The 15,192-nt window shown below is 37.3% G+C and overlaps 2 protein-coding genes across 2 annotated transcripts in view; both read left to right on the top strand.

Moving 5' to 3' along the window:
- Positions 1-15,192, top strand: part of LOC131985521 (carbohydrate sulfotransferase 8-like) — a 199,605-nt gene that overhangs the window by 62,263 nt on the left and 122,150 nt on the right. The gene's annotated exons all lie outside the window — the stretch shown is intronic.
- On the top strand, positions 840-6,487 carry LOC131985530 (N-acetyllactosaminide beta-1,3-N-acetylglucosaminyltransferase 3-like). The gene is made up of 3 exons (XM_059350692.1): positions 840-916; positions 2,830-2,884; positions 3,598-6,487. The coding sequence occupies exons 2-3, from the start codon at positions 2,877-2,879 to the stop codon at positions 4,727-4,729; spliced, it is 1,140 nt and encodes a 379-aa protein (XP_059206675.1). The 5' UTR covers positions 840-916; positions 2,830-2,876; the 3' UTR covers positions 4,730-6,487.

The following is a 15,192-nucleotide window of genomic DNA, read 5'->3' as shown; positions in this document are numbered from 1 at the left end:
TTGCAGCAATATTGTTATCTGAAGTATTGTCTCGTGTCATACAAGTCCACAGGTAAGTCAACTTGGCTCGTTGGCTGAAGCATTCCATTTTTTTTAACTTTATTCTAGTTTTGTCCTTTCTAGTCCTTATGTTTTTGTGCTGCTGCTGCTGATAATGATAATGATTATGATAATGATTATTAGTCCTAAATATTTTTGCAACTTCCCATGACATAGTACATTGTAGACAGGTCAAATGTCCCCCAATGATTGGAGGATGTTGTAAGTTTATATCTCATAAATTGGCTGAATGAATTGTCATGAAATTTGGTTTGCATTTGGAGATTTATTTACAATAAATGTGAATTTTGCAGCTTTTCACATTTCAAACTTCATATTGTCTGTCCTTAGATTTCTTTGAACGCATCCACTGAATTTGTGACAAAAGTTTTTCGACAATGCAGTCTATGATCAATTCACAAATCTTGAAAAGCAAATGTGATATCATTGCATCAACGTATGAGAAGATGTGTGAAGACCTTATCTCCCTGGGGGTGCAGTCAGAAAGTTTTCTTTTCTGGGATACAAATGGTCCAATGTTCAAATCCTGAGGTGATCAAGTCAGACTTTCCTGTTTTTGACACATGCAATTTTGATCAGAAGTTGGAAGTTTTGTGCAAATGCTTTTCACGTAACATAAACTCAATCAGCTTAATGCTGGTGTTGTTATAGTTATAAAGTATTTGATGTCTGCCGTGGCCCCGTTGAGCTGTGGGAAGTGCAACAAACACACCTGATTGTGCTTGGAGCCAATTAAACACAGGTGATCTCAATCTGCCGAGAATCAGTGCTGCTATAACCATGAGGGGGAAATGGTGCTCTGGTTGCTCTGCCAGTGACCACACCTGTGTGCCATGTTTGTCAAGTGCGTCTAAAAGTGAGTTTATAAGTCTGATAATGCCACATGTTAATGTTTTAGTTCAATATATGAATAACTTCATAGTTTAACTGATGCATTGTTTGTGTTTAAATATGATCTAACTTTGAGTTTTTCAGTTTGATAATTAAGAACAATTTTACCATACATTTAACCTGTCTAACTTGATGGATATTTTTCTTGATGAAACCGATTGTGGCACAAATAGTGGGCAAAAGCTTTTTATGACAGCCATACTGTCATTTACATACAGCAGATATTAGTATATTTGTGTGAAAAGATTTAAAAGCTGTTTTGCTTAAATTTGAAATATTATTTCTACAGAAATGTTAAGTACAGGGGTGTCAAACTAATTTCAGTTCAGGGGCCACATACAGCCTAATTAGATGTGAAGTGGGCCGGACCAGTAAAATCATAGCATAATGACCTATAAATAAAAAAATAAGTCCATGTTTCCCCCTTTGTTTTTGTGCAAAGAATACAAGGACATTGGGAAATATTTTATATTTAATGGATATACACTACCAGTCAAAAGTTTGGACACAACTTCTTATTCAATGGTTTTCCTCTATTTTATTGTATTTTCTATAATGTAGATTCATGTTTAAAAAATATGTACTATGATTGAACATATATGGCATCATGTAGTAAACGAAAAGTGTTAAACAAACCAGATTTTTTTTATATTTTAGATTCTCCACAGTAGCCACCTTATGTTTTGATGGTCTCAAACACATTAAGAAGGCAAGAAATTCCACAAATTATCTGTTGTCGAGGTGCACCAAACCATTCAGGGGAGCAGCTCATGAATCTGACTGAGAATAATAGCAGAAGTGTGTAAAGCTGTCATCAAAGCAAAAGGTGGATACTTCCAATCATCAGAAATATAAAATATATTCTGCTTTGTTTCACTTTTTTTTTACTACATGTGTTCTTTCATGGTTTTGATGTCTTCAGTATTGATCTACAATATTGGAAAAAAAATGATTAAAAAACCTTGGATGAGAAGGTGTTTCCAAACTTTTGACTGGTAGTGTGTTTTACAAGACATATCGTGAACAAACTCAGATTTCTAAAGACAAACATGTGCAATCTGCTTCTGTTTATCATTTTCATGTGTGCATTCGAACTGATCACAGTGATCATACAAAGGCAAAAAACTTTAAGTCACAGGAAAATATAGTAATTTATTAACATCTAGGAATTATTTTAACTCCATTTTCACATGTCCGTACAAAATCTCAAAACTTAAATTGACTCCCCACACCTTACAAACAAAATAGGGTGCTATTGAATGTATAAGGAACAAAGTAATCACCTGACATTTAGGAATTGCATTTATTTAAAAAAAAAAAATATATATAGTGCATGTTTTTCATGCATTTTTTTTTTACTTTCAAATTCATCCTGCAGACCGGATTGACACCCCTGGTCTAGTAAGATATCGAAATTATATCAAAATTAAAATAACTAAAATATTGATTAACTTTCCTTCATCTTTTCAGTGTAAATCGATATCAAGTAAGTTTATTTAACACAAATAAGTATGCATTTGTTACTTATTGTAATAATTACAATTGCATCAGGAAATGTGTCCATCATGGTCCCATGGACTTTTTTTTTAAATAAGATGTCTGTTCATGCTCAAGATAAAGAAACAGGATGGTTAGCGTTTTGTGGTTGTACACGTCCTGGTATAAAACTGGATCAAGCCGAAAAAATTTTTTTTTGACATGTGATGGATGAAAGGTGTAAGTTAAGCTGTGTGCCAGAATCTCAGTCAACTGTGTCCAAAGCCAAAAACACTCACATCTTGTGTAAATACCTTGCCATACTGGTTAAACCACCTGACCGGTTAATAACTTGATACCTCAGTCCACACTTTTAATATTCTGTCATTACATTTTGAACAGACGTCCTATAATTACTGGGAGGATATACCACCAAGCAATCTACCAGTATGTCCAGGTAATTATGTGAATGTATTACTTCTACAAACTTAATTAAATTAATTATTCATGTACAGTATAGAAAATGAGTAAATTATATTTTCACAAACGTATAACTTTGAGGAAAATGAGCTGAGGTGTTATTAAAGCAACAGAGGATATGTGGGCGTTTTGATTTTAAAGTTGGATTCAATTTAGATTCAGTTACACTGTCCAGTGACTTGAGTGCTGATCATCCATTTCTTTGCTGGGATTTTTTTTTTCTTTATTAAATTAAATTTAAAAGAGATATTCACTCCAACTTTCTTTCTGAAGCTTAAGGTAAATTCATCCCATTTTTCTGGTCCTTAAGTACTCCTAGAAAACACATCAGAAACTTTTAAAGTCATTTTGGTTGCTTTAATAAGTCTTTTGATTTGCATCCGATTTAACTTTTAAGTATCTGATATGGTTTAAAGTATAGCTTCTACCTGAAGCTTCAAAAACAGCTTTTGTAAATTGTACTAAATTTCACTTCCAGAGAAAACACACAAACAGTGCTGTCTGGAATGTTACACAACTAGAAAAGAGGGTTTTACACTCCTGCTTTATTGTTGTGTTGTGAAAGTGATTCCAAAGCCTGCAGATGTTAATGATAATCATTAAATGCTTAATACTTTGATATTCACCTTCAGTATATTATTTTTCATCAAACAGAGGTAATGAGGACACAATGTTGTTTTGTCACTGCAGATTTTTAAGGAGGAAAATCCTGAGAGGAAAGACTTTCTTGCTGGTGGGAACTCTTCTAATGGTCATTTATCTCTATGAATATTCTCTGGACCACAATGCTGTCCACCTCAAAGTAGGTGTAAGAAGGGATGTCAATCAAAATGAACCACCCACCACCGAGACCACCTATGCATTCTCCTGGACACAATGCCGACAAAATATGTCTGCTGCCAATATCACCAACTTCACCTCACTTCCTGATAATATACAAAACTTTCTCTACTATCGACACTGTCGCCATTTCCCCATGCTTCTGGACAACTCTGGTAAATGCAGAGGGCCTAATGGATCCTCAGAAGTCTTTCTTCTGCTGGTCATCAAAAGTTCCCCCATGAACTACGAACGCCGAGAGGTGCTTCGCAAAACCTGGGCCAAAGAGAGGTTACAGAACGGTGCGTGGATCCGAAGGATCTTTCTCTCAGGAACAGTGGAGGCTGGTTTTGAAAAGGAGAGACTGAACAAACTACTGGAGCTGGAGCACCGTGAGTACAATGACATTCTTCAATGGGACTTTGATGACTCCTTCTTCAACCTCACCCTGAAGCAGATACTCTTTCTACAATGGATGGAAAAAAACTGTCCGCAAGCCCACTTCCTGCTAAATGGTGATGATGACGTCTTTGCAAACACCGACAACATGGTTGAGTACCTCCAAAACCTTCAGGACAACAATGGAAATAAGCATCTCTTTACCGGTCACCTGATCAACAATGTGGGGCCCATTAGATATTCATGGAGCAAGTATTTTATTCCAGTTCAAGTGCACCAGTCGGACACATACCCAGCCTACTGTGGTGGCGGGGGCTTCCTGCTGTCTGGCTTCACAGCTAAGGTCATTTACAATATGTCCCAGTCCATTACCATCCTCCCCATTGATGATGTTTACATGGGAATTTGCCTGGCCAAAGCAGGACTGCGTCCTGAATCCCATATGGGTGTGAAGACAGCAGGACACTCCTTTCCCTCCAGCAGAGTAGATTCATATGACCCTTGCTTCTATAAAGACATTATACTGGTACACAGATTTCTTCCGGATCAAATGTACTTAATGTGGCACCGAATACACGATCCTAATCTCATATGTGGTGTCTAGAGAAGAATGCTTTACCAAACCTCATCAGTAACAGGTGGTGACAGAGGTTCTTTCAATCGTATGTAACCCATTAGTACAACAGCTCTGTGATAAATTCAACTTTTTAATATTAAAGGGATAGTTCAGATTTATTAAAGTGTTTTGGGTTTTTTGATGATGCACTTATCTATGGGAAGTGTATTATCTTAATGTGTGACTTTGGTGGATCAAAATTAAACCTTGAAACCAACAAAGTCAAATAAAACAAGAACAAACTAAAGGATTAAGGCAGCTATAGTCCAGAAACTCTCATGTTCTGCCAGGTGAAATTATTGTTTTTGTTAATGGAGTCTGGTGGATTTGATGAGCGCATAGATAATGGATAACTTTACCAAGGCTGTCTGACAGCAGTGCAAATATTCAAAAAATATGTTTTCTTAGGTGGGTTGTGTTTTTAAGTGTCTAAAATAAGTTTTGTGTCCTTGTCCTCGGGGGAACTTAGCTTAGTACTGGCAGCAACCAGAATGGTTTTCAGTACTTGTTAAGTGCATATCTAGTGTCTGTTAAATAATTTGTTGGTGCCTGTAGCCTTTATAAACTTTAGAGAAAAGTGTTAATTCATTTGTATAAGTGCCTATTTAAGTATGGCTTGGAAGGAGTTATGCTATAATTTATATAAAAAGGATGATTAACAAAAAATAATTTCTTCATACACTGAAAATGACTTAGTGTTGTCAATATTTTGGCCAAGCTTGGGATGAAGGTTGGACTTAAATAACTGTATAGCTATCAGAAGCAGTGTGGCAATCTTTTTCAACTTTTTTTTCATAACTTTGTATTTGTTTGTAACATTACCAAAACTGAATAAATGTAAAAAAAAAAAAGAAAAAAAAAAATGAAAGTGTATGCAGCATTTCATTGACAATCTTCTCTTTTGATTACCAGCCATTTTTCAAGCATATAGTGTATGTCTTAGAATAACTTTTGCAGCCTAAGCAAAAAACATATATTTTTTTGATTGTTTTTTTTATGTGATGAGGGTTGTGAGATAAGCTGTTTGCCAGAATCTCAAGTCAACTGTGTCAAGCCAAATCACGTCTTGTGTACATAATAGTACATATATTTTCACTAGCAAATAACTTGGAGGAAAATGAGCTTAGGTGTTATTAAAGCAACAGAGGATACGTGGGGGTTTTGATTTTAAAGTTGGATTCCATTAAGATTCAGTTACACTGTCCAGTGACTTGAGTGCTGATAATCCAGTCCTTTACTGTGATTTGGAAAAAAAAATGTAATAGAGATATTTGCTGCAACTTTCTTTCTAAAGCTTAAGGTAAATTAATTCCATTTTTTCTGGTCCTTAAATACTAAACCATTAATATCTATTAATGGCCTAAAAACACATCAGAAACTTTTCAAGTAATTTAATTATCTAATTAAGTCACTTTGTTTGTTGTAGTAAGTCTTTTGATTTGCATCCGTCCTAAAACTTTTAAGTATCTGATATGGTTTAAAGTATAGCTTCTACCTGAAGGTTAAAAAACAGCTTTTTAAAATTGTACTAACTTTCACTTCCAGAGAAAACACACAAACAGTGCTGTCTAGAATGTTACACAACTGGAAAAGTGGGTTTTACACTATCAAAACACATCAAAACAAACCCATTTTTTCTTCAGTTAAGCCCTCAAGTTCAGTGTACTCAAACTATTTGTAACAATTATTTTTGTGACAAAATGTCAAAACTGGTAAATACTTGTTTTTCTGATATTTCCTTAAAAACAAATTTGTTTTCTTGTCTGTCTTCATTTTGTGCCATTCATACACTAAATTAAATCATACACAAGAAGCAGTTTCTTTTGTTTGCTTACTGTCAGTGAAAACAGTAAAAGTAAATATTAAAAACTTGAGATTTTGACATGATTTCAACATTTGATCAAAAAATCAGGGGATCACCAAAGTTATCATAGTTCATCCTGAAGGGGACATGAATGTCTGTACTTTCATGGAAATCCATTGTATAATTGTAAGATTTTACTAAACATTTTCTGGGGGCACTGAAGAAAATAGCCCAGTGTGACCAAAGTTATGAGCATGAGATATTTTATTCTGGACCAAAGTGGCTGATGACCAACCTAAAAAAAAACAAGAGACAAAGACTAGCCGGAATTAAAATAACCCCAATCAATGTATAAGTGCCTATTTAAGTATGGCTTGGAATATAAAAAGGATGATTAACAAAAATAATTTGTACATACACTGTAAATGACTTACTATTGTCAATATTTTGGCCACGCTTGTGATGAAGGTTTGACTTAAATAACTGTATAACTATCAGAAGCAGTGTGGCAATCTTTTCAACTTTTTTTCATAACTTTGTATTTGTTTGTAGCATTGCCAAAACTGAATAAATGTAAAAAATGAAAGTGTAAGCAGCATTTCATTGACAATATTCTCTTTTGATTACCAGCCATTTTTCAAGCATATAGTGTATGTCTTAGAATAACTTTTGCAGCCTAAGCACATCCTTTTATCTTGTCTGCTATATCGCTACTTGAATATTGAAGTAAGAATTCCAGTTTACTAAATCATGCATGAGACTGTGTGCTGTATACAGAACACAGTGGCTACACAGTCTTCCCAGCCCCCTCACTAAAGCACAATGAGCAAGCAGTATCTTTGCCCTAAGCTATGGTGCTTCACCCGAGCAGAAGCTCATATCTAATAGAGCTGAGTTATAATACATTGGGTGTCAGCTTTTATCTGCCTCCCCCTCCTTCTCCACCTCTTTATTTGGCTTGCAGTGTGCTTGAGAGCTTTGTATCCCATGGTTTAGATGGCCTGCACAATGGTAGCTGAGAAAACTGCAGTTTAACTGGCAACAGTCGTCCCCCCCGATCTCTCCCAAGTAATTGTTTAAGGACAATTGGAGAAACAGCGGCCAGCTTCTCAGGGAGAAGAAACACCTGAAGAGCTAGCAGTTCAGATAAATTGTCTGCACAGATTTACACCTCTGGGCATTTTTCAGATGACTATGGCAGTGAGGACCAACTGCTCTGGTGAGCGGAAGGTTGGCTTGTGTTTCACCTCTCGAACCTTAATGCAGAGCAATTTATAAATGGAGGGGGAGAAGCGAAATTGTGGCCCCATTGCATGTGTGTTGGGAAAATGTGTTTACTAGCAAGTGCCTGGATCTCAGTGTAAGTGATAATGACGTGCCATTTGTTAAGTGCTCTTAACAAAAGTAGCCGACATTACTCTAAGTGCAGACAGTTTAGCATAGCTGGCCTCAGCCGGCTGTGGCTTTGTGGCTGGAAATGGACTCACACTACACACACAATTATATGTAAAACACAATCTTTTTGTACTTTAAAAGTGGTGTATATAGATTTTTTTTTATACACTTTTATTATTTTGGATATATTCACATTCTATCTTTCACATATCATTTTTGTCATTTGGATTGCCTACACTGTTGTTTTATTATGTTGATAATCCTAAACACATGACATCTATTGCATTGAGCTGTCCTGGAAGAGAGACTCCTAAGGTTTGTTCCATTTTTCTCCCTGTTAAAGGATGATTTTGGAGAGTTTTTCCTTATCCAAAGTAAGGGTCAAAAGTATACAGAAGATGTATGTTGTGCAGATTGTAAAGCGCCTTAAGGCAGATTTATGATTTGTGATAGTAGGCGATATAAACACAATATACTTGACTTGAATTCACCAGCGTTCATTGAAACACAAACCTCAGGCTATTTAAACGTTATTTGGAAATGCAAATGTTATTTTCAAAATTTCAAACTGCACAAAATCACCTGCAAGGCTGAAATGTACAGCATACAGGTTATAGACCCAACATGAATTAGCATGGCATTGTAAGAAGCTAATTTCTTGCACTTTGTAAAACCCCCTATTTTGTGTTTATTTTCCTAATGTGTGTTCTGTATTTTAAGAATGAATAGCTTATTTAATAGCATGGCTATGGCAGAGGTAGATGGATTAAACATGTTAGTTTAAAGGGAAAAAGCTGTTCTAATGTTTATATGGCTCCTGATATGTATTAATAAATATAGTCAAATGGAATAAATAAGTTCTGCATGCTTTTTTACTCAGCCCTGCATGTTGGTATGCTATACACAAAATCAGCTGTAAATCACAGCAGTAAACAGAACAGAGGCCTGCTCAGCATCAAAGGGCTTTAACACCTACCTAATGAAATAAAAAAGTGTGAAAACATCACTTCTGTAACACATCCAGGCAAAACTGATGGTGAAAGATTACATGTGAGATTGGTTTATATGATATTCTTTATATTCTCAGTTGGTAGAGAGGTCGTCTTCCAGTCAGAAGGTTGGTGGTTCGATCCCTGACCATGGCAGCCCACATGTCAGTATGAATGTGTGTGTGAATGTGTGTAGTGTAAAGCGCTTTGGATAAAAGCGCTATATAAGTGCACCCCATTTACAATTGAATGCTAATGTAGCTGTGTATCTACTCATTGAGCAACTGTTAGCTAAGAAAGTTGTCATACCAACTTAAAGCAACATTAAAAACAATTGGTATGTTTTGCGATTTAGTGCCTCTAGAGTTTCAGAATGCAATTCAGTATTAAAGATTATATTCTGTATCACCAAATACTTGTTGAAAAACTTTGCTAATATTACAAACTAGTCCAACAGCAAGAAGACACCATCCATCTGTCTTGCAGCTTTTTATTGCCTGAGCTTACTCAACTAAAAGCCAGTCATAAATATCATCTTGTCTGGTGGCATCTTGCTTGGTCACATTCTTCTTTTATCTTAGCTTTTTTGGTCAAATTCCTCTTCTATCTCTTCACCTCTGCCATGAGGTCACAGGTGGGAATGGATGAGACACCATCCTTCCTATTACAAGTCAGTGCAGCATGTAAAATAGCTGTATTAGTTGCTTTAAAGGGTGATCGCTATGTCAACACTGTTTAAAGATTATTTCTGCTGTGACCCTAAAAAATGGTATTGGATGCTTTATATAACTTGTAAGTTTCTTGACTTTATGTTGTTGTTGTGACGTACTGTAACTATAAAGGGAAGTTGGCAGAAAAAGAGGCCAAGGTCTTAAAAATGGCCCTCCATTGACTGACCTTCTATGGATACAGTATCAAAACTTAACACAACACTACTTCACTCTGAATGCCATGTTACATTTATCCCGTGATATCGTCCAGTCAATTCTACTACTGCTACTAAGAAAAAGGAGGGGAAGTAAAAGGTCCATATTGGGTGATGCAACATTTAGGCAGCATGCCATACTGTGAGCTGGCAGCTGCAGAGGAAACATAGTGTTCAATAAATCACTGAAGAATAAATAGTTGGAGACATGCAGACAAAACATTGCACATGCAGGAGAGGTTAGCAGTAGGGAGATAGTGGGGGAATCATAGAGGCTGAGGATGTAAAGTGATCAAGATAAACAATATCTTTAGATGCACAGAAGTGTGGGTTTTTGGCTGTGATCATGCCAAGTTTATCTTGAAACGTATAGCTTTTCTATATGCAGGCCAATTTGAATGCAGTAAATATGAAAAGTTGAATAAAATCAATAATCTGGCTGTCCACTGTTGGTGGCCCCCTCCAACTCCCCTTCCCTCCCTCTATCTCTGTCCACATGCCTGCCAGGAACCGGGCATATTGTTTCATGCTCGAAGGTAAAATTTGATCTCTCCCTCAGAGGTCCAGTAATCCCTTAAGCCTTGTGTGTTTGCAAAGTCCAATTTAGCTGTCTCTTAATGTAATTAAATTGTACTGATGACCCTCAGCATTGGAACTGCACTGTATTTGAATGCAAATCCTCTACTGGATGTTTGTGGAAAAATACAGATTATTTTAGGCTGCTTTTCCATTCTTTCATCTGTGTGTGCAAAGTTCATTTAACAAAGCCTGTTTCTGTTCTGCTGGCACTATCCCCTCTATTCCTCCTAGAGCAAGGAGATCATTGGAAAGCAATTCTTGGCAAGGCCAACTCTATCACAGTGATTTTGAACCAACTTTAAGTACAATTTGCTCCCTGAAACAAGGGGTTTTGTGTTGTGTGTGTTTTTGACCATAAGTACGACAACATACCTTGATTGAAAAAGCAGTGCAAGCTGAGCTTTGCCATTCTGCTCAGTGTAGGGATCACATGACATCTGGCATTGGGCATGGGTATCAAGCAAGTATTACAGCAACCGCAGTTCCATATTCAGCTCTGCCTCCCCCCTGTTCATCTCAGGGGGCTGAGGAAACCTTACTGGGAGCCTCTGGGATCCCCTGAAAATAAAAAAATAGAAAAACAGACTATTCTCATGCATGGGTATCAGGTGCCTGCATCACCGTCTCTCCAGCCTCTTCCAGACTTGGGCCATGTCAATTGGATTTAAAATGGAGCTGCTCAGAGGCAACTGCAAGGTCATGTGGTTTTCCATTAACATTAATGCCCGGGGTTATGCCACAGGAGCCCTGCAACATAATCTGTTTTCCCTGCCATCTGATCCTGCTCACCAATGGCTTCTATATGCCAATCTATACAAATAGATTTTATTTTTCACATTCCTTTTCCAGCAGAGGTCAGTGTAAAAAAAACATGTGAACTGCGAATAAAAGTAAGCACTTTGAGATGCTAAGGGATAGTCATGGGGAATTATTTTGGTTGAAAAATAAATATTTTTATGTAAACTGTTAGATGAAGTTTGGAAAATTGTTTTTTCAATCTCTTTCTTATATTGTCGGAGAAAGGCTATCCTGTGTGGCATTGTCCAATGGGAATAAGTGCAAAGCCACAAATTACAGAGCTCTCCACTGAACTGCTCTTCAATCTCAAAAGTAAAAAACTTCAAAATATTAGATCTTGTGATATCCAGAAAACCATGAAATATGAAATGAGGTCCAAAAGCAACCATACAGAATGAAAGGAGGGATGGGGGAAAGACAGGGAGGATGTTGATTGAAACAAAAAGAAAAAAGAAAAAGATGCTGTGATCTTTCTTTCAACTCTGCAGAGTTCAAGATGCATCTTTGAGCCACGGACAGACAGACAGACAGACAGACAGACAGGGTTAGGACCCCCACTGAGCAGCAGATCATGGCTTGGACATCCTGCTGGTGGTGGTGGGGGCTTTCAGGTTGCCCTTTTCCATAATGCCATGCTGGGTAACATTAAAAACTCCAAAGGAAATAAAACAGAACAAGGCCAGTGCACCAGGTGGATCCAACAGTGAAGCTGATTTTTGAAAATATCTTTGAAGACTGTAATCACAGATGCTGCCTCTTGCCACTGTCAGTCTGTCCCATGCTATGTCACTGTGAAAACCACAGCTGAGGCTCGGTACACTCTGTGGCTGTAAACACAAAAGGGGTTCATCTTTAGGAAGATAAACAGAGACAGCTGGGAAATCATAGATATAAATACAAAAGGCAGAGTTTGAAAACCATTTTTTTCTGCCCCTATCTGATTGCTTTGGATGACTGACCATAACTGTTTCAGGATGTGGCCCATATCAAATAATAATACAAAATAATAGTGATTTCAAAAAGACATTGTCGCATGTGCTTTTGTACCTTTTCCTGTCTCTTCCACTTAAGTTGAATACATATCAGTTACAGAGTGAGGCTTTGAGTTCTGACTGACCAGAGGCATGGAAATGCCAACTGAGTCACAGCAACAATTCAAGTATTGTAGCCATGTTCCTCTGTAATAATTACTAACAGGTCAGCCCAGCAGCTCAAAGCCACGCAGAGGCTGATTAAACTCCACTCCCGCTTCTCCTTCACTGAGACATTGTCCTGGCTGTCTGTGTCCGGAGTCGCTTTGATATCAGTGTGACAATGAGTGAGACATCTTGTTGCCATGGGAGCACCAATTAATCAAGACTGAGTTGGCTACATTTATATAAATAAATAATAAAAGCAACATGACTGACAAATATGGAGCCACAACTAAAATGCCTCTGCCCTGTATCCAACAAAAAACATTTCCTCTGTTTATGTTTCTCTTCTTTGTCTAATTAGACCAAAAGTGATCAGCTTCAACCAGTTAATACACAAAGTCCTTTTTATGAGAATTGGGGTTGTGGGCAGTGGATGATAGCAGGACAACAATAAATGCCACATAGAAGTGGTGGACATTATCTGAAAGCTGTGAATCTGAAGATTAATTTCAGATGCAGCTCAGCTCTGTGTGTCAAGTTGTTCTAATCAAAATTTTCTAATAAAAATTGTCCCTTTAAGGTCCATTTCCATGTTCAACTATGCCCCATAAGTTGTTGCAGTAATTGTTAGGTTGATACCATTTGTTACACACATTTGGTGCTGAATTATGCAGTTTTATTCATACTGAGAATGGATAGAAATGGTCAAAAAAAAAAAACAACTCCAGAATATTACAGCAATATGCTGTCTTCAAGGGTCTTGGAACAACACAGAAGAATCCATGCTGAGATTTGGGTTCAAAAACTGGTCATTTTGGAGATTTCTGTATTTTCAGCGATTAGATGATGAGCACTTCTGAGCAGGATGTGGAGTTCAGCTAATGCTAATAAAAAAATATCACAATTTTGAATTTCTTATTTGCATTTTACACAGCTTCCCAACTTGTATGGACTTGGGGAGGACGTATCATTTCTTTAGAAAAAAAAAATCTATCCTGTAACTAACTGCTGGATATTACTTAGGTTACATTTTGTTGCTCAAAAACTTGATCATTATTTTATCATTGCTGCATCAGCCGACATATATACATTTATAGATGCAGGTGTTAAGGACTGTAGTACACTGGAAGAAAAAGTAAGAAGCTGCTAACCCCAGTAGGCTGTAGCAGCCAATACAGTTTCTTCATTTCTTCATTTTTACATTCCTGTATTCAGCAGTCAGAGAGAAGTCACTGCATTAAACAGTTTTTCTGTCTTTCTGCTTTTTGCTAAGGTAGGCATACCAGATTAGGTGTGATATTTATCAGGTTTTGTTAAGAGACAAGTGTTGAAGGATGACAAGCAACTAAGCATAAATTGAAATCCAGGCTAAATTTAATCTTGTGACGAACTATACTGTGTTGTATCTCTCACAGAGAGGTGATTTGGCAGATTGATCATACAGGTGACCTCTTACCTTTCCTCCAATAATATGGCGTCTTAGGGAAAAGGAATGTTTACTCAAGTCTTTGGGATAAGGAACCAAACCAATTGTCTCTGCAGATCTAAATGTTGGTAGTCATATTTCAGCTTTCTTTACAGTTGGTGGGTATATTATCTACTCCTAGCCCTTTCTGCAGTATGACAGGAAGAAACTTTGTCCCGTATAATTAATTTCATCACACAGCTCTGATGTGTTGCATAAGCTGCATGGCTTTTCTGGTTTCACTGCCTTCGTATGAGTCTGTTCATATCAAGCTTGTCTTCACCGCTGCAAACACATCAGAAAAGCAACAAAAAAAAACTTGTCATAAGTATTCCCAACAAAAAAAGGGTGTAAGTTTGAGCTTTGTAGGCTCCAGTAGGCCTGAGATGCTGTGAACATTATAGACAGGAAGAGACATACAAAGAGAGAGTGGGAGGAGAGAGGGAGGTTATATAACTGCAGCTCTCACCAAGGAGACATCTTGTGGCTTCAAAAGCAAAGCAGTGATAATAAATGCCAATGTTCAAGGTTGTCAACTGCTCAGGATGGGAAGATTATGCAAGATGGGTTATTGCTAGCACAACAAAACTGTGTGTTTTATTATTCTGTTAAACAGGTCAACTAATATCTATAAGGAAACATAGCGATGTGACACCCATGGCTCAGATATGTTATTAAAGATATAACATGCCTTTACAGTCTAGTGAACTCAATAATCACTTTGTTCAGTACTTATCTGCGCCTTTGAATGTGCCTCTTTATTTAATTATCTGTTATAGACAAATTGCTTTCAGATTTCTGACGCAAAATACTTGAGCCAAAGTGTATCCACTGTGCCGTGAATAGAGTGCTGCAGAAGTGCTCGGACAAAAAGCTGCTTTACAACCAGTCGTCATAACATGGTCTAAATGTAACATAAGAAATAACGTGTTTTATTTTTGTGGAACCTTGGCATCTGGGACCTGCCGTTACTTATAAAACATCTAGTCTCACACTCCTCTGTACAGTTTGTTTCTCAGTAGCATGATCGAAAGGCTTTCCTCTGAACACTAGCAGAATAAGCTACCATATTGTACAAGAACCACGCCATTCTCCGCCCCTATTATGGTCATAGATGTTATTCCGAGAGGGATTCCACATGATTGTTCCCAAAGGACAAGGCAGGCCTTAGGAGCTGTGATCCGTCCCTTCAGACTGAAGCTGGCATACCCATTATCAAATCAGACTTGAACCCATCCCCTGCCTGCCAGAGAGACATGTTGAATGGATATCATTGTGCACTGCTGAGGCTTCCATCACTGTAATCCCTCTACAAAGTGCAGGCACTCTTAGAGGAAGATGAAAAGAGTGGAGGAGAGAG

The sequence above is a fragment of the Centropristis striata genome, chromosome 2 (genome assembly GCF_030273125.1).
Source record: "Centropristis striata isolate RG_2023a ecotype Rhode Island chromosome 2, C.striata_1.0, whole genome shotgun sequence".
Classification (NCBI taxonomy): domain Eukaryota; kingdom Metazoa; phylum Chordata; class Actinopteri; order Perciformes; family Serranidae; genus Centropristis; species Centropristis striata.
Note: the sequence above shows the minus strand (reverse complement) of the source record. Positions and strands in the feature narration are given on the sequence as shown.